Source organism: Trichoplusia ni, chromosome 7 (assembly GCF_003590095.1).
Source record: "Trichoplusia ni isolate ovarian cell line Hi5 chromosome 7, tn1, whole genome shotgun sequence".
Lineage (NCBI taxonomy): Eukaryota > Metazoa > Arthropoda > Insecta > Lepidoptera > Noctuidae > Trichoplusia > Trichoplusia ni.
In genome coordinates this window covers 7882569-7902992 of record NC_039484.1, presented here as the reverse complement: position 1 = coordinate 7902992, position 20424 = coordinate 7882569, and the positions used below count along the sequence as shown (strand labels likewise).

At 36.7% G+C, this 20424-nt stretch overlaps 1 protein-coding gene across 10 annotated transcripts in view; it reads right to left on the bottom strand.

Moving 5' to 3' along the window:
- The window catches only part of LOC113495989, a 116730-nt gene that overhangs the window by 46691 nt on the left and 49615 nt on the right, over positions 1-20424 (bottom strand). For 6 of the 10 annotated variants that reach the window (XM_026875025.1, XM_026875023.1, XM_026875024.1 and 3 more), the window contains exon 3: positions 8993-9043. The exons of 1 other annotated variant lie outside the window; for it this stretch is intronic. In XM_026875025.1, the coding sequence (XP_026730826.1) occupies positions 8993-9043 (51 nt within the window). 3 more of the 10 variants (XM_026875028.1, XM_026875029.1, XM_026875032.1) reach the window with 3 other exon arrangements.

Sequence of the window (20424 nt, the reverse complement as noted above, 5' to 3'; positions counted from 1 at the left end):
CTCTATCGCCTAGTCTAGAACGTTCGCTCCACCCTATCTTGACTCGTCAGCCTTTTGTCTAATACAAAATGCAAAGGAGGTGTTTTAGTACGCTTCGTACACAACTAGTATTGAAACAAAGTGAATCATGTAGCACGTCGTTAAAGTGCTTCAAATATTCAACTTGATGTTCAAGTGAAGCGAAGTTTACTGGGGAGCATAAAAGTTGAGTAAACTTGTTAAAGTAATTATTTTTCTACATTCCCAAATGAATGTGGCCAACTGTAGAAAGTTGGGGCAAGTTTCAATCTGTCGCATAACTTTTTATAAAATGAAAGAAATGGAAAACTTCTGTTTTCAAAAGATCCTTTTGTACTCAGCCTGGTATTGACATAATGACTAGGTAGGTTAAGTACCTTCTGATGGGTAAAGTACATGTGTTTATTTCCTCAACTCGTATGATATGAACAGTTGGCTATTTACGTGGAATTAGTCAGAAAATACCTGACTCACTGCTATTATACTGTTGTAGCTCTGTTCGTTTGTCTGGTGCAATTTCATGTACAAACATCATGCTATAGTTGTAGTATGTACTGTATGTAGCAACCATTGTTGCTAAGCTAAATATGCAAATTTATGTGGCGTGTAGCCGTTCTTTATTATAATTGGTGTAGGCAGAATGTGGCTTGCACTATACTAAATATAGACATTAGAAACTAAAACACAAAATATTTCAGTTTTATTTGAAGTTTAAGTGTAGAACGTACTTAAAATTAGTTAAAAGTGTACTAAGAGTAAATACAACAAAACAAACGTCCATTCTTGCACGTAAAGAAATACGAAAAAGCAACAAAAAGGTGGTCGGTACCGGGTACGCGCCTATGTATATGTCAAGACAGCGAAATCACCTCTCGAGTCGAGTGACCTTCGTTCGCTAACAAACAGCCGGCTGGCAACGCAGCGTAACGTAAAACCGACGTCCGTACACATACATATGCACTGTGTATAGACATCGGATCAAACAACGTTATACACTGTATTTATACACATGTATAAGCGCGATGACCTGCGCGCCACCCGCCCGCGCGCCCGCCATTACGTGTGACGCATGCTCTCACACAGAACGAAAGGTCACAATGGCGGGCACGCAATAAAACATATCCACTCTTATAGCCGAGGCGTAAGACACAAATTCTATTACGCCGCGTTTGTAGGTTAAGTTGCAATTGAAGTGCACAACGGCGGGAAAGCGTTCAGTCTTTTTTATTTCTGTACACCGGCGCAACACAAGTGCAGTGTACCGAGTAAACGAAAACAGATACTGTCCGGTTCGCGTTTAGAACTGATGATGTGAAATGCAGCTGGCCGGCTGTCGGCGGTAATTATCATGTATTATATTGTCATGCCGAGTTCCGTTCGACATAGGCGTACAGGCGAGCGTAAAACATGTGATTCCAAACCACTTTGCAGGCTTCTTTACCAAAGAATACTACAGTATACTGTATATAATTTCATATAACTTCAACATAGTTATGTGGTTTTACATTAGCTTCTAGTAGTTTTAGGTTTTCTTTGTAATGAAGGGTATTCTTCCAAGTGCGAAGAATTATCACATCCAAAAATGAGTATTTAGACTGTTTATCACGACACGGTCCAAAATTCCTGAAACCAGCTCAAAGAACAGACAGCGGTAAAAACGAGGCATGCCAGCTTTCTACCGAGCGTTCAATTTGCACAGAACAAGTAAAAAGTTTGCTGCGGTTTTTATCAATGTTAACCACGGAAAAAGTTCTCCGATTCTTTATTGCAATTCTATTATTATTTCGGAGACTACTTTTCTGCTTTTTAAAGTTTGCAAATCTTATATATAGAAATATATAAGATTTGCATTAAATACCTCAGCTGGCTCGAGGATTTGGGATGTTCAAACGAGTTTCAAAACTTGTCCCAAAGGAATGAGAATGTTTTAAATTCTAATCACGAGCCTGCATCCCCTATGGAGGAAATAGAGCAGCAAATATTGCAAGTATCTTACCTATGTAATTAAGTCCCGAGTTATAGGGGCACAATTACCGGGAAAGGTGTCGAATCCAGGCTAATACCAAGAAGTATGGTTACTCACAAGTTGAAACTCCATTATCAAACTAAAGAGCCTCCTGAAAAATTCTTTAACTTAAGGATTACTTTGTTTAATAGATTAACACACATTTTCCATTCAATACACGATGATGACATGTAGTTTGTACTTCGTTATAGGGTATTTGGCCTCCCTGAATTTAAATAGGATTTTTTTACTTGTTTAATAAACCAGTTTGCCTTCATTTTTATTGAAAACTTCGATATAATTGGCTGTTCTTGTTCAAAATGGCGATCGGTACAGTCATCGTGGACAGTTATCCGAGGTTTTACATTTTACATTTTGGTCTGTTTGTTACATAAAAACAGGAAATCGTATAGGGTTGACTCAATATTAAGATGATATTGTTCCAAGAAAACATCCAATCTTGTTTATAGCCGTTTGTAGTTAGTCAGATTGGACAGACCTTAGCTGACCTTATGCATGTTTTCTGAAAGTGTCAGTAAATATGGAATAATCTTTATTTCTGTAGCTCAGATAACTACGCACAACCAGAACGAGTATGAAAACATAAACATAATACTACCGATGTTAAGCGCGTATCTCTGCCTCTGTCACAAAGTAGCGTCTACCTGTAGTTTTAATAATTTCGTATAGCCACGGTTACATGCGACTCTACGAGCAAAACAAATGAAATTCGGGCCGGATGCGGTCTGGCAACCCTAGCGGAATGTTTTAAAAGTCAATAGCTCAGCTTTTGTGCCGTTTTCATGTAGTTAACGGTCTCATGCAAATGCATGCGAAAAATGCTTACAGTTCTGAATTGGGGTCGTGTATACGTGGCGCGCGCTTAGCCGCTTCAGCTCTCTTGAAAACATCCGTAGGTACTACTGAATGTAAAAGATGAGCATTTTAAACTAAAGGCATTTTTGAAACGAAAGCTATGCATTCAGATCAGTTGTGTACTTCAAGTGACACATGCAAATCAAGCATATTGTGTTTTGACAAATCATCATTTGCACAATACACATCTGTCAATGTATGTCATGTATGTCATCGACTGTTGGTTGAATTAAGCACATTGTTCTGTTAATTATACCATTATGACGGGCATAATGGACAATCACGTCGGGAGTATTGATCGAAGGTTTGTTTATAAGCCTGAATACCATGACCGCATTTAAATCTAGGGAAGGGATTAGGACGGCTTAGAGCGGAGACCACTTAATTGCGTCTTCATTAAATGGCGTCGTTTTACGATACAGCCGGTCACATAATGTGCTCAATTTAGCAAACGAGCAACGACATTTGCAACTCAACTAATAATAAAACCTCCTTTCCATTCGAAACACTTTCTTGAGCCGCTCGCAGTGGAAATTTCCTGTATTTTTACTTCTATCAGCTCATAAACCGCGGCTTGTATAAAATCTAATTAACAGTTACGCTTCTTAAGTCGATGTTAATTTTATAACAGTTTTCTATCGTTTACCCCGTCACTGTAGAAGGTCTGATATAATTGCTGCGTTTGTAAATATTTGTTTAATTATAGGAAGTCAAGTTCAATTGCGTTAAGTCATGCGTAACCTAATCGAATCCTTGATAGCATAATGTAACGAGGCGGTAATTTTTCCGCATGAGAATTAATATGACGGTGAAGGCTTTTATAATCGATTTGGAGGCAGTAGGCTCGGTTATATCCGAAGATAAGAGATAGATAAAGACAGGAATGTTCGTATTACACTGCTATAGCGATCTTACATTGTATTTTTATGATGTTTCCATGATACTCAGCTGCACAGTCAGAAGTACAGCTACAGATAACTAGCGACATTAAAATGCGCTTTGTGTAACAAGTATTTAGAACTACTATTAGTTCATAATCCTACTGCTTCTAGCAAATTTAATTGGGCAGCATTCATTTATTTCTGCACACTGTCTCACACTGTATAGACAATAAAAACAAATCATAATTACTATCACTTAAAAATGTTACTATAACTTTGTATAGTTGAGTCAAACGCTTCAAAATACCAAATGGGGAACGCTTCATAACAGAATCCCCTGTCTGCGACACGACAGACACTCGACATATATAACGTAGATGTACGGGAGCCACGTGTACGTTGCACGTTAGTATTGATAGCGAAGTTGAGCCATTACAGTAGTAGTTGCATAGCAACGCGTAATGTTTGCGCGCAGGAAAGCGCCGGTCAATAATCGAGGCATTCTGAGAAGCGCCGCGCACATCCTGCCGGTTTTACTTTCATTGATGACGTATTAATCAACTGTGTAGCTTGTTACCTGTTACTTTCATAGCTTTTACATTTTACTATATCTTTGTTTGATGGAACTATGAGAATATATTTCAATTTGTGTAGCGTTTCATTCAGATTTCATGGTCTTGTTAAAAACAAATTTCCTCTGCTTATCTCATTTTGTGAGATTTACAAAATGTATATAATATTTGCATTAGGTAGGTAGGTTTGTCTGTGAATATTCCATGAACCTTTTGTTTGTCTATGTGTCTTCTGAGACTACTATTCATTAGCATAGCGCAGCTTGTGAATTCATTTAGATGTGCTGGGGGTCTAGCTTTTACCTTTTATGTTATACTTTTTAATGAAAAACCGAATACTATGTAAGACTCTGCCAATTTATTGGTTTACAAGTACATATATTCTAGATTGACACTATAATGTAGTTGAAACTCAGGAGCTAGTTTGCTTACAAATATTTTATCTCTGCTGGGTACAAGGCTCCCAAGAATATGCTGCGTCCCAATTGCTATTTGATTCATCTGAGTCAGACATAAAAACTGCTACAATGACAGCTTGTCTATGCGTCAGCAACACAATGTAGAAAGTAACGCAGTAGCTATTTATTACGCGTTCTTGTCTACAGCCGACCACTGACCACTCACTATAGAACCGCGATGCCAGTGACTAAAGCATTGACATAGAGCCCAATTCGATACTTATGATAGGAAAAGGATGTATGGAGATGACAGGTCCAAGTCACGTGTCCATTGAAACGAAATTTTAAAACATTTCAGGGTTTAATTGACGCTAATGTTTGTAGAAATGTCACTTGGATATCAGAGCAAGTATAATACAGCTTTAAAACCAATACCTCTTACGTCTGATGATCTTACGACATAATATATGATGAGATTGGACCCTAAATCGGTAAACAGTATAATTATAACTGTGACGTAACAATGATCTCTAACACACAGATGTGTCATCGACGAAGTTCGTGAGTTGACTCCACACTACATGATTATAATTCCATTAGTATACAATAACTGTATTTATGATATCTGAGGACTATGAATATTTATTTATAATAAATGACCTGGGCCTTAGTAACTGAGAAACTGTAGCCATGTAAGAATTGATGGTAAATTGTTTTGTGCGATGTCATGGTACAGGGTACAAGTATTCGTAGTACAGGCTTAATAAACAAAAAATACTAACTCTAAAGTTCTGAACATAGTATTTAAGACAAAGAATCTCTCTTATATGAGTCAAATGATAAAAATTGCTTAAAATAACGTGATTTAGAGAACAAAGTTACTTACTGATTGTTTACTAGAAAAATGTTATCAACATTTAAAGTATTAAATTTAAAACCAGTTTGTGTGACGATTAGATAGTGTTATTTATATGTTTTATTATATTACGTAATAGTCGGTAATAACTAATTTCAGTTCGGAGAGACATGATTTGATCATGCCTACTTATTAGCAAGGTCTTGTAACAATGAAGTGAAATTATTTCAGACGCTGTAGGTAGATAGTAAAATCGTGTATCCTAACAATTAAAGAGAAATATAGCTGTAATCAATTATTTTTATTCTATTGTTGATATTTACTATAGTATACTTATGCAGATGATAATAAATCATAATATTCTGCGATTCTACCGCTATACAGATGCACGTTGCATTGTTATCTATAAATATCTTGACCTAGTAGGCTTTCGAAAACAGTATGATTCATATCGATAACGAACATGCCCCAAATTGCACCAGTTCGCTTGTCTACTTTGTTGCAAAATCCGCTACAAATGTAAATTTTAATTGTACTCATATTTACCTACACGCGTTTAACGAAACCTGTTTTTAACAGGTAAAAGTACAAATTTCGTAGTCCTCCGTGATACCTACCTATGAGATTTAATATGTATAAGCTGTGAACACGCTACGAATAAATTATGATTCTTCTAGAACTATGTAGGTGGTTAAGTGGGTACTAGATTATAAAGAACAAGAGGCTTTTGGCAGTTTAAGTGCGCTTGCTTGAAACCATGAAGATTTATTTAACTTTCTTGCATAAGAAAGTACTTTATGATGTTATTCGAAAGCTAGATCCGCATCCAGACGTGTTCTTAACATATTCAGTTAGTTATAGCGATATACCAAGGGCATAATGTCAGAACGTCGTGCTCGTCGTCTTCGAGGCCCGAAATAACCTTGAGTGCCTAGACTTTATAAACAGGTAGAATTAGCTAGGTCACCTTCGATAATATTATCGTAAGAAACAATATTTTAATTATAAACTGAGTGTAATAATGGTTATTACGCGATTGAGAGAAGTATGCGTGGTGATAACAGCGATATTTACACGTTTCAATCGTTTACTGATAAGGGTTGGTAGGTATATTGGAACGTAGTACGCAATATAATACGCGTAAGTACTTAGGTATAGACGATAAACATATTTTCTTTTTTCAAGTACACTATTACCATACCACTAGTCACTACTTCAAGCAATTTGACAACACTGGAACTTCTAAAGGTTGACAAAGCGCAATAAAAACAAAAACGCAATTATGTTTCTATAGATAAGTATTGAATAAGAACCTCTTCTTGATTATCAACGGGTTAATAACAATATTGTAAGTAATATTATTCATATAAACTTCCACGTAACTTTGATATCACAAGTAAGGTAAGATATCTATAAGATAAAGCGTTATCCTAAACAACAAGGCATTCTTTGTATGCACGATCAATGGACAAAGCACCTATAATATCTACAATAAATGTTTTTGATATGAGACAGTAACCCATATCTCTAAGTCCTGTTCTGATAAAAAAGCACGTGTAACCAACACCTAAGTTAATACGAATTATAAAGAGACATGAAAATGTGATGATTAACTAAACTTTGATCTACCTTCAAATACGTGAAGAAAGAATATATATTTTTAAGTGAACAAAATCCATTTGAAGTATAAATAAGAATGAGAATAATGTTACTGGTTAATTTTGTACTTATGCACAAAACTTAATTCCTATATGCTAATCCAGGTGGCGCTGCAATGTTAGAGAAAGTGCAAGAAGTAACATGAAAGTATTATTAGCTGTTGGATAGTGAAGCTAAACATTCCTAAAATCCCATCGAAGTTACAAAATTTTCGAATACCGTAGTCAAAAATTTCGAAAATATGTAGTCGTATTAGGTAGTGGAAATTGGTGGAAGTTTGCATTATCGAATGCAGATATTGAATTTGTTGTTATGTAGACATGAACTATGGTGTACGTTTGCTAGTAATGTGATCACAGGAACAAGATTCGTTGTTGCTATGGGCCTCAGCTATAACAAAGCTACTAGGAAATGAAAAGCAAATGTTTGAGTAAGTCGACTCAGTATATCTATACCGCCTATAGTAACAGTACAAGTACCAAGATAAGTTAAACAAAGTGAAGCATCTGGTACAACTTCATTTATGTCTGATAGGGATTCGTATTGCACTCTGCTAGCAGTCGAAATCTCATTAGATCCACTCATATTTGACACCTTATCCTGAATTGTTAAGTTTCAAAGTTGTTATGACAATTGTGGCTAGTTAGGAAGACGCATAGTATAATTCAAAGGTATATAACTACAGAGATGTTTGTGAAAACCTTCAACTGCAGATAATGCATGAAGACAATGTGCGAGAGAAGCAGTCAACGACCCCTACATGAGGATGCAGTTGCACTCCCATGGCCCTACTGCGATGGACTGAAGATTGTGACACAAACGTCAATAACCTTTGATATGTACGCCAAATAAACGATATCAGAAACTTTATTTATTCAAAACATCGAATTAAGCGATAAACAGTCGCTAGCCGTGATAATCACAGTTTAGTGAATGAGGTAATTGTAATGTCACATGACTCAGCCGTGTTTTATGTACACAATAAAAATATAACGAATAACGTATGTAGGTACAGTACCTCGTTACGATGTCAATCAACACCTCGCCAGTTTGCGTGGACCACACCATAATAAACTATAACACAACACAACACATCCACCTGCGCAGAACCATCTCACAAACGGATAAGGACCTCAATACACGTTCCCGAATGATAACGCGGCCAAACAAAAAAAAACCGGGGGTCCTAAGAAGGTCGAATCTGGTATTTTTTTTTCTGGTAAAAGCTGGCAACGTCGCACGTTCGCCGGACGGACGCGCGTTCGGCTCGCGCGCCGCTCATTGGTTGAATGCGACGGCGGCCATCACTGCGAGTCGCACGTTTGCCCAATGACGCCGCGTCCCGCACGCCCCGCCCACATCCTGTCGGCCTGTTGAATGGATTTCGCGGCAGTCGTGCTGCGGATGTCGAACGTGTAGAAAGTGTTCGAAACAACTTAGAAAAAGGATGAGTCAAGCTATCGAGGATGTGAACGGAGTGTCCGGTGACCTCTTCAAGCTAGATAAAATATTAATTTAATAATATCAACTACGACCAATGTAGTGAAATATATTTGATATAAAATCTAATTTAGCTTAAAACAGACGAGTAAAATACTTTAAACATGAGGTGAAAATAAAACAAATTAGTGAGTTACATGTGTTGGCAAGGTGTCTTTGTAATATATGACAACTTTTCTAATAAAATCTGCTTCTATGCTACTAAATATGACGTGGGCAAAGTTTACCTTTTCACCGCGTTATCAGTGGCAACGGCAACAGCAACATTTCTTTTGTACCTGAAACAAAATTTCATTATTGGAATTTGTAAAATCGTGAAAACAAGTGTTCTTTAAATATCATACTAAACATAACTATTACATCTGACTAACAACACGTGTGACATACTAATTTTTGTCGACCTCATCACATGCTTGAACCGAACTGAGTTCACAGCGACACACACACATGCACTAAATATAACATTTCTAAACATAACCTACAAATTAAATACGCTTGCAGTAGAAAACAAAGTCCGTTTTTTATTTCTTTCAGATATTTTTTTTTTAATTTTTGGTATGTTCTGTGAGCCGTATGCTGTAGCAGGTTTGTTTTTGGTGACTTTTTATACTGATACAGCTCAAAGTTCTCGTGTGATAGATTAATAATAGATTAAGAGAATTATGATAAAAAAGATTAGAATTCCATTACCGTGGTATATTTAGTACATCGTTAGCGAAGCTTTATCAGAACATGAATTATTTGACACCCTACTAGTTATTAATGTATAAACATAGTTTCTGGACGCAGAAATCGTCTGCATTTTTACTCAGAGACGACAAGTTTCTGCTCTTTCATACTAATTTCTCGTCACTAAACTAGTGAGCTACACTGTACTGAAGAATCTGACAAGCATGAAAACATAAAACACTAACTACGCAATACGCAACCATAGCTAAATGATACTCGACTTTAGACTAAGCAGGGCAAAAATATTGTCATTTCCAAGGCAAAATAAATTACGTACCAAAAAAAAAACGAAAATGATTTCAAATCCCCGTAATTACGATAAATAATAATTTTCTACGACAGCTAATTCTCTACATACGGTATGATACGTACCTGTGCCACGAAGTCTGATGACTGTATGAGCTTAGGAATATGAAAGATGATCATGAAATATTTGAAACCTGATCAAAAAGCTACACATATACTTTAAATTAAAGTAATATTTTAAATAAAATAAATAATAATGGAGATAATTGATAGTCGAAGGCATTTCGGATTGCATTTTAGTAAAGGGCCAAATAAGATTTTTGCCTTCTCCCTAATTTTATTAATTGCTTATTTCGGAAGAGGTTTTAGTTGAAAACATTGTATCTTCATTGATTTCAAGGTCATGTGAAAGGAAGTATGTATTATTAATTTGAGACTCAGTAAATGAAATAATATACAATCTCTTGGAACTCTATACAGTCTCTATAAGTCAATAGAAGCGAGTTAGAATGAGAATTTTGAAGAACATTTCGGTGATAATATATCAAAGGGGTATCGTTTCTAGTTGTACATCACACTGGTATTGTTTTTTTGTCAGACAATAATAAAGACAATATCGATTAATTTGTTAGCACGTCGAAGAACTAAAACAATTTACTGTTATTAAGAAGCATAGGTGCCTATTAATCGTGGTATATATTGAAGTATTCTGTTATAGATAAAACATTACATTAGAACAAAACGTTTTTGGGTAAGACTTTTACAAGATTTTACTGACACTATTCAGAATAGGTGAACAGTGGTACGTACGATGCGTCAAAACGGTAAAGAGTATAAACAGTAGTAAAACTTATCGTCATTGAAAACGACATAAAAATATTTAGAATAAATATATTGTATTTCTAGTATGCGAACAATAAGAGAAAGAAAGGAAGGTTTAGTAGTGGAAATCTCTGGTTTTTTTTTCATAAAATTTTAATGTATGGCTAAACATACCTGGTGCCCTAACCTCACCCATAGCTAGTCGAGCTAAACCACGCCCTTGAACAATAAGTCCACGACGCACAAGAATAAATATCAAAATGAACTCCGTGTATCTATTTGGGTTACAATTATGTATGTATGTGTAGGTGGTTACAATGTAGGTGTATAGTATCTGTGGAATGCGAGATAACGTGAGCGTCTGGCGAGCGCGGGCGCAGAGGGCGTTGCGCGCCGACGCACACACGCGCGAATCGAAAGTGCGCACAACACAGGCGCACCGCGCGTGTGTCCGTATGCGATGCAAAACAAACTTTTCCTGTTTAAGGCATCGCTCTCGGTAAATTACGTTTTCCTTGCTGCCGTCTACAATTATGCTAGACATTTGCATTATTCAATATCGGGGATATTGACTGCGGCAATATGCACGGCCATTGCAATTATAGGAGTTCTCTATTACCTATTGTCTTCTTAATAAACTTGTTTAAATGCACCGCTATTGAACACTTTCGACCGCATTAATTTCATAGTTAGGATTCTCTTTTGCCTTGCTTTCGCAGGACAGATATTTTACAGAACGTGGAACGCTGGAAGCGGTTAGAATGATTTTTTGCCAATTAAAAACTCGGGTACTGATTGTCTGTCGTGTGAAATGTAAGTAAACCGGTTGTTTTTATAGTTTCAGAAACTTTGTTAACTCGAACTTGTTTTTTCCGAGAGTCGTCGACGACTTAAAAAGATTACAGTAACAGTATAAATTAACGAGAAAGAAGGAAATAGAAATGTTGGAATGCGGAATTAAGATGACGATGATGATGACTACTGAGATAATAATATAACGACTGCTATCAGAAATTAATAATGCTACGGGGTAGGCTACAATTTTGGTAATTCCCTGGCAGAAACACGACCATTTAGGAAACTATGAGACATTCATACTGACATCAAAAACGTTCACAGAACTGCACTGCATATAAGTAGTCCATATGTAGACAAAACATAAGCGCTATAAACATGCTCTGAGCTTACGAAACGATCTCACTATCAGCTCTATAAATAGTTTGATAATTACCAGACACATACTTGAACTCTTTGTGCATAGCAGAACGAATAAATAAGACGAAAATAATGCTTCAAGTGTTATAACCTTACAATATATCTCCAGACCTTTTCTGTTTTCATGAGTTGTGAAATATATGAACTCGATAATATAAAAATTCTTGGTTCCCTTCGGAATTTTGAACATGAATATAAAGATGTCGATTGAGCCAATTTCTGACTTACTTATTAGTACATTCGCATCCAATTTGTTTGGAATCGACAAAGAAGAATGATTAGCAAATACACAAAGGAGAGACTGACTACATGTATAATTTGTTCGTGTATAGGTAGATAGATAATGGTGTTGCTATGAGCTTTCGTAAACAGCTACACAAAGACTAATCAAGTCACCGAGGAAAATGCTTTTCGACGACGTCCATAGCCATTCGTCGGCTCAAATAACGGTCAAAATGAAATCAGCAGGGCAAGCAAGGTCGGCACGAGTATTCCTGGAGGGTTCAAATTAATTGCGTAGGGAGGGCGCGTCCTCGGAGGACGACCGTTGCCTAGCAACCCGAGCTCCTAAAACTCCTTACATTTTTGCTGGTCATGAATCAAATATATTTGAAAATGCTGACCCAACGTGAGACACGGCTTTAGCGTTCTATTGTTGGCTGTGAATTTATTCGTGTTACGTTTTAGTTTGCTATTATAGTGTTAAATTAAACATGATGCTAGCTCTATGCTGGTATATAGATAGTCACCAGAAAGCACGCATATTATTGATTTTATAATATGTATCTTTTGTTATGGTACTTTATCGATTGCCATACCTAATTAATAGAATTTCTTTTAAAGAGTTTGAGCTGATATTTTCAAAGACATTCTTAATTATAAACAAATAGTACTAAGCTGGACGTTCTAGCTCAAGATCATCTGAGGTAAACATAAAGGATAAAAACGCCCTCCTTCAGTCTTGCACTAGAGTAGTACGTATTCTACTATGACAATTACAATAAAGCCAAAACGATATCAATACAATTTACTCACAGGTACAGTAGCTTGGGTAAACAAAAAGGTTAAATTGAAAACTCTATGTACGAAAACCCGATTCATGTAGTACGCTAATTATAGAAACCAAACATTTTTATTCCGTTTACGAGAATTGTGTAGGTACCTATTTAAGTATCTATAGGAGTATGGGAACAGCTGATTCTGTGGCACGAAGTCGCCTCAAGGTCCCGAGAAGGCGCACCCCTGGGAGAAATCTAATTTGACGCCCCCCTCTCTTGCCTTCCCCCTGCAAACCCCCGGGCCTCCCGGCTGTCTCGCCCCGATACCAGTCGCTCTAGCCGACAAACTTACATTCATGAAAATCAATGAGAATACGACTGATAGGTGTTTACTATAAAAATTAAGTGCTACAAAGATGAAAATATTATTTATTTCAGTTATTCTTCAAACTTGTGAGCTAGGGGTTAAAAGCCTGCGCTCGTTTCCATTAATTTCCATATGATGATGTGCCTTCCTTGTAAGCTATGATTCCACGAATTAAATATTAATCTTTCCTCAAGAATATCCCTATACCACTCAAGTTACTGTTGTTTGGAAGGTAGTTATGTTCTAAATATTTCATGTTGATTAAGGAGTAGTCAATGAGAAGACGTATAATAAAATCTTAAGCGGTATTAATATGGAATATAATTTTGTAAACCACAGTAAAAACACAAACAAAATACCAAAAAAATGAACAGCTCTTTAATACCTTGTCAAAGGCAATAAATAATGTTGATCTAAAACACGTTCAGAGAGGAATCATAATACTGTCTGTTACACATAAAAGAAGAAATATCGCAAAAAATATAATCTCTGGTGTTTTATAGCTTTTTTATTGATTTCTTCTGAAACGGACCTACTGCCTGGCTGTAAGCCAGATATAATGTAAGAACATCAAATCAACTTTCTAAATCATAATAGTAAAATTGTCTAAATCAATTGACCTTCGTTTTATGTGAGTGAGTCAGACGATAGCCGGCACTTCGTTGTTATTTTCCACGAAAGCCATAGACAATCTGTGCCAGTAGTTATCGGGGAAATGCGTGGTTTAAAATGATGTACGGTACAGTAGGACTGTTGACTGTCGGCACTCGGCCGGGGAGACGAGCACCGCAATATCTCTTGATAACAGATAACTCCACGATTGTTGCTTTGATAAAAATACGCACGAGACGACGACGGCGACGTTGCCGCTCCGCATCGACCCGTGCGACGTTGCCGCGTCTCTACGCCGGGCGGCCATTTGCAATTCAGATGAGAGCTAGTCAGTTGTTAACTTGTTACGCCACACACTCTCAAAATAAAAACAATGTTTAAGTTATAAATTATGGCGGATCTAATGTGTGTTGCTAATATAATTAGTCTCGCGTCATTGCACTTGTGTTTGACTTATGAAATAATTAATTACGTCGTAATCTTCTACACACGACACATTACTGTAACTCATAAAACATTTAGTTACATTATTTATATTAGCAGCATGAACTACATCTGAAATAAAATGATTACGATAAGGCTTGTATACGGTATGGCTAGTTAGGTGGTAAGCAAGTTCATTGGATGGTAACAGAACATTGCACAAAAACATCCTTATTTTACAGTTTTTACCACGTCGTGGTTCGGCAATAAACAGAATCTGCGTACAAGAACTAAGCTCAATTTAGTAGTGTTAGTAAATACAATAATTCTCAATCGGTATTACTCAGAACTGTAAATATTAAACGCAGTAGTCGATGTCCTAAATAACAATAATCAACTATCTCTGGAAGGGCGTGGCACCTAGCAAGGCCAAGTTCTTGATCTAAGAAACTACGCAGTAACTACCTGAGTATACCTGTCGGGCCAGTTTCCAGCAAAGGAATTGACAGGAATGCACATATATACTGAAATGAATGATTTCACTTGGGTAATATGACTTATGAAGTCATAGAATCGTCTTTATGATATGCTCAACATGAAACAGTAATTAAATATCAGTGTTTTTCTTTATCGCAGTATTTTTATTCATAAAAAGATGCAGAAAAAAGAGTTGCATGACGGCAGTGTTACTTGCTTCGTGTCATTCTAGTAGATAGCCTCAGATCAGGTTTCTGCAGCCCGACGGACGTATAGACTTTCATGAAGCCAAGCCGGTATCACACCTTGGATTATCACTTAAATGTTTTGTGCATACGTAAAATGATTTAATACGAAGCAGCTATTTAGTTTGCTCTCGAGTCTCCCTTTAACGCTATCAGGTCGTACAAATATTTAGCCAGAGTAAAGCTTAATTTTAGATTCTGGCTGCTACCAGGCCGCGCGTGAGATTCAACTCTAAACGCATTCACAAATAAGAAAAGGCAAATGTGGAGCGAGAAAAAATAAATAGAGCTTCAAATAAAATAAAAATCTCTGCAACATGGTCTGAAATACGGAGCACCAAAAAGTATGTTAAGTATATAACCTTTATGCTTCAAATGAATACTTTCGTTTCAGTTCTTTGGCAAAGTATTCGAGAATTCTCAAAGGCGAACATGGTGAAATGAATGAAACGGAAATATTGTAATAGTCCATGGTGAGCCTTATGCATGGTGGATATGTGCCAGGAATAATTGCTTCAGTTATTTCTTATAAACAGAGCTTCTGCCAAGACTAATCTGAACTGATCTTTATATATTCTGGCATAGCCGCAGTTACTGAAATAAACATTATTTCTGTCATTGCACGAGTCTAGAAGCAGCAAGTACTAAAAGTTGTCTAGATAATTAACGATTGACAGTGAAATTGCTTTGTGTTGCTAAATCGTAAAATATAAAACAAGATTCCATAATACGACTTTCTCAATAGTTCCAAACTTTAAGTACTTTACTGCTATACTGTACTTATGTTCAATTGAACTTAATTGTACATTTAGAAACTCATGCAACTTAAATGAGGCTGAAACTGAAACACAACACCAATTCATTAGACATTCAACCTCAACCTTCTCAAAGCCAGGCGAGACTCAAAACTTGTCCAGCCTTTGAAAACCGTACTTAAGAGGATTTAAAAAGGTTTAATTTGCTGGTATAATTTTTAAAGCTGCTCGCTACACATGCTGGTGTTATGTAATAGGTTAGCGTGTTGCAACGCTGCACCCAAGTTAATAGCCTGAAATCATCGCAAAACACCGCAATATGTGAATAAATTTCACCCCGAGAGCAGGCGTGGCATGGGATATTTAGATTTGCGTCATAAATTGCCACCAGTGGGTACTTCAGCTTTATTAAGATTTTATGCCCGCTCTCGCGTAGTTGTATCGTGTTCGTGTATCAAACTAAGTAAAGAAATATGTATGCCAAGACGCTGTAAAAATACAGCATAGTACAGTACAGTACACCAGTATAAGAAACTTCATCTAAACTCAAACAATTCTGTGACGAAATCCCTCTTCGCTTGATAAAATCGTGCCAGGCGAGAGCGAAGCTACTGTAGTTCTACGTATAGCTATCCTACTACCCATCTAAATAGAAAATGATTTTGTGACGATATGAAGAGCCGAGCGGGTTGGCTAGATGGATTTTGAAATAGGCACAAACCCTTTCGTTGACACAAATGGGAATAATCCAGCTAAAAACGGGTATGAACGGCTACTCCCATGTAAAGACGAAAGGATTTAGAGCGGAGATAAAACGGGACGAAGGGGTACGGAAATCGCGCAATCAACGGAATTCCGAGCCATTAGCGCTGCGATCGTTCCCGAATTGCTAGCGAGAGAACAGCCCACACTCGAAATCAATAAAATAGAAAACTTTTTGTTTTTACGAGTTTCTGCAGCCTAGAAATTCTCTCGAAAACTAAGTTTGTGCTAATATTGATTTAACTAGTCTCTACAACTCGTATGCGCTCTGCAGACTATTTGGAGAGCTGATCTTTGTGAGTCGTTATACTGTATCGTCCAGGTAGGTAGGTATTTTGGCGAATTCAAGAATGTGTTAGTAATATTAATCTTATCAGTGATGAAAGGATTTAGTGATTGCACTTGAAATACTTTATCAAGATAAAGGTTTTTTTTTTTGCATATAGACCGCACTACAAAAACGCACTTGATTACATTAACATAACACGTTCTGACATTCGCATGTAAGTTTTGTGAATTCATTATAAGTTTGATGTTGCTACACACTAATTGAATGAATGGTATTTTACGGTTTATACCGGGCAGAACGGCAACGGCGCGTGGCGCCCGCCCGCACCGCGCGAGCTGGCAACATGGCGCCTCGTATCCGTCAGAGCGGCAACGCTCGCTCGACGCAGAACGGCAACGTCTCGCACTGATTCAGCAGTTAACATTCAACGGAGATAGCATCGATTTATATAGAAGTTGTTGTTTTAATTTCAAGGGAATTGAAGGTTACATAGTTTTTGATAGTTGAGTTATTGATGTTCATTTAAGTGAGAGTGCAAAAAAAAATACAAAGTAGAGAGCTGTCGAGTTTTGAATTGAAGTGATGACTTAAAATACAACATTGATTTATTTAAGATCTTATGTACGCACCTTTTCAGCATTTACTTGCCAAATGATTTGTAAAAATATCGAAAATAGCATGAGTTTACGAAATAAATTTGACACGAAATATTTTTAACAGTTACTAAACGGAGTAGAAGCACGGTATTTGTCAGATTTTTATACCTATAACAGGATGTGAAGGAGAGGAATTCCCTTCTTTACATCATGATGATGACGTCATCGACACGCACAATATTATCAATAACCTGTTTATCGGTTTATTACAAATCGACATTCTTTTTTTAAAACCTATTGTTCTCGATGACGCGTCACATATTATGCTTTGTATTACGACTATTTTGTATGTAGGTATAATACTATTTTTGCTTATCATTATCTGGGCTTTAATGTATTTTTGTGAAAGGATACAATGTTAAGTCGCTCAGCGCATCCTACACAATGAAGTATGAAAAATAACAAGGCGTATTATAAAAAATCTAGAAGTTATCTAGTTAGTTTTCGCAGAGAGAAATCACATTACCTACCACTCCTTATGTGTTCGTTTTTAAAACAAGATATGCTTTCTATTCTACTCTCGTGATATTGTAATATTGTAAGGTACCTTAATGTTCAAAAACTAAAATTAAATCGAATATCACCTGTATAATGGTGTTCTTAGTTGTAACAGTCCAAATCTTTATTTAAGCCATTTTGAAATTTCCCATTACTATTACACTTGATATAAAAGCGTCCATTATTAAACAAGGAATATGATTGTCCGCCCTGAAGCACTCGCTGTTATCCGATTTCAATCTGGCAGAGCATATATTTGAGCTTCTGTGTGTTCTGGTATCTGTTTGTGTCCTTGTCGCGATGTGGACGTGTATTTTCATGCATAAATTGAAATAATGCATCCAACCGGTTCCGTAGTAGAATGACAGCATCCGACAGTCCTTTGAAAGTGTATTTCTGTATTGTGGTTCTGATTCAAATCAGGTCAGTTCGTTGGTCCAAAGGCTGGGACGAATTATTTAATATTTTTTGATATAAACTTTGTCAGGGTGCAAAAAGATTTGGGCAATTCAGAATTTTTAGCCGTCTAGTTTAGCATGATCACGTGTCGCATTTGTAAAATTCGTCTTGTTACCCGTTCTAGAAACCATTTAAAATAACAGACTAAAATATTGAAGTCAACAAGATTAGTCGCGCACTAACGACACTCCTTTTCTCCGCAGTGCATGGTAATGGCGTACCGAACGATTTATAATAGACGATCAGTTTCGACTGACTGCGGAAGACAATGCAGTGTTTTAATCATAATAACTAGACAGTCCTTCGGGAAACTTTATTGTAATTTTTGTATATTACACAGATGTGAGATGGGACACGTTTTTGCAAATTAACTGTGATTATTTATAAAATTCGTTTCGTTTCGTTCCTTTCTTCGTTTATTTATAAAAAAATCACTGGAAAATTATTTCTCCTTATTTAGAATGATGGCAACGTCTTTTCGAGTCACAGGTACTGTACGCTCTATTGTAGATTGTAACAGTAAAGCACTAAGGTTTAATAATAAAGTGAAGTTAAAAAACAACTATAGGACAATATTCATAGATCCTAAGTAAACTAGCAGCCCTGGTCATCAGAATTCACGAATCGATGTCATTTTCGTAGCGGACTAGGACTGCACCGTGCACGTACGCTGCCCGCGTCCGCCCGCTGCCAGGCTGAACTCTCCAAGCACGAAACGAATTTTCGTGAACATTTATTCGAATCATTTCACGAATCGTGATTTTATTCGAATGCGCTTTTATTCGATACTTGCACAGTACTGCGATCTTTCAAATATTGTCATTACATAAATTATAATAACACATCCAGTTTTTGGCGAATCGTTAATAAAAGTAAGTTTCGAAAAGCGCTGAAATTAAATTTATTGTTAAAAAAAAACTCGAAATCCTATATCGATTTGATCTTTTGGTGCTTTAGCATAATCTGTAGATTTTTTGGTTATTAAAAGACAAAATTAGACATCATTCGTAGGCTAGGCAGATCAAGATAAAATGACTAAATGAGGTAAAAGCTATTTTTTGCACAGATAAACTGGTATATTAGCATGATCTGCTTAATTTGTTGAATAAATTTAAGCACTCTGTATCATTATCCTAGTTGTGTGGATAAAAAATAGCGACTAAGTAGTAGTAGTGTAGACAAAGTAGACATTCTTGGCAGTCAAGGTCACTGCCTCGCGGGAAACACGTTCGGCCTGCTTTCAAGATAACATTTTAGCCTTATTAGAAGCCATCAGTTTGATAAATAGCATGTTTAATTTTGGATGGATTCAGAAACCTGAATAGCAGTTAAATGTCATATTTAGAAAACTCCTAAGTTGCTAAGTGTTCAAGCTTTTTAACGTAAAGAAAAGATATTCTTTGTGTGTTATTCTACAAGTTCCTACACACGATTTTAAAGTAAACTGCACCATTAAACTGAACAATTGAATTACATATTCTACAACAGGATGTGGCTACCAACATTGAATGCCGCTGAATAAGTGACCACACTGCTAGCACTTTGTGGGAAATACTTCAATCTTCACATTTGCAAGGATATTGTATTTGAATAGCATTAGGCTGCGTTCACACTGAGTCACAACCTTGTACTGATTGCTGATATAGAAATATGCCATTTATAAGACGAAATACGAAGTAAAAGGTCACGTGATCTGTCAAAAGGGGTTGTCATTTCCAACATTTAATCATTTCGATATGAGCTCACGCGTGTGATACTCTCTTGTCTACGGGCTAAGTGGCTTGTATGTGTGTTTTTCTAAGTTTATTCCGCACATAGACTCGGTATAGAACCCTGAATACATGTCTAGTGTCATACAGCTGATACAGCATTAGAAGCTACACAAGTCCTGATTTCTAAAAGGTTCTTTCTGTATTACGTAATCCATTTAGCTCACGTTCACGATCCAATTAGCGCAGCGAGGAGCATTCAGTTCGACCGCTGTGACCTATGTACAGTTGACGAGACATCAGTAGAAATATTTTAGAGTTTCAACAGCTTAATGTCTTAGCAGTAAGAACTATTTTCGTAGTTCGTTGGTTATTATTTTCGTGGGGTCTAGTGTAC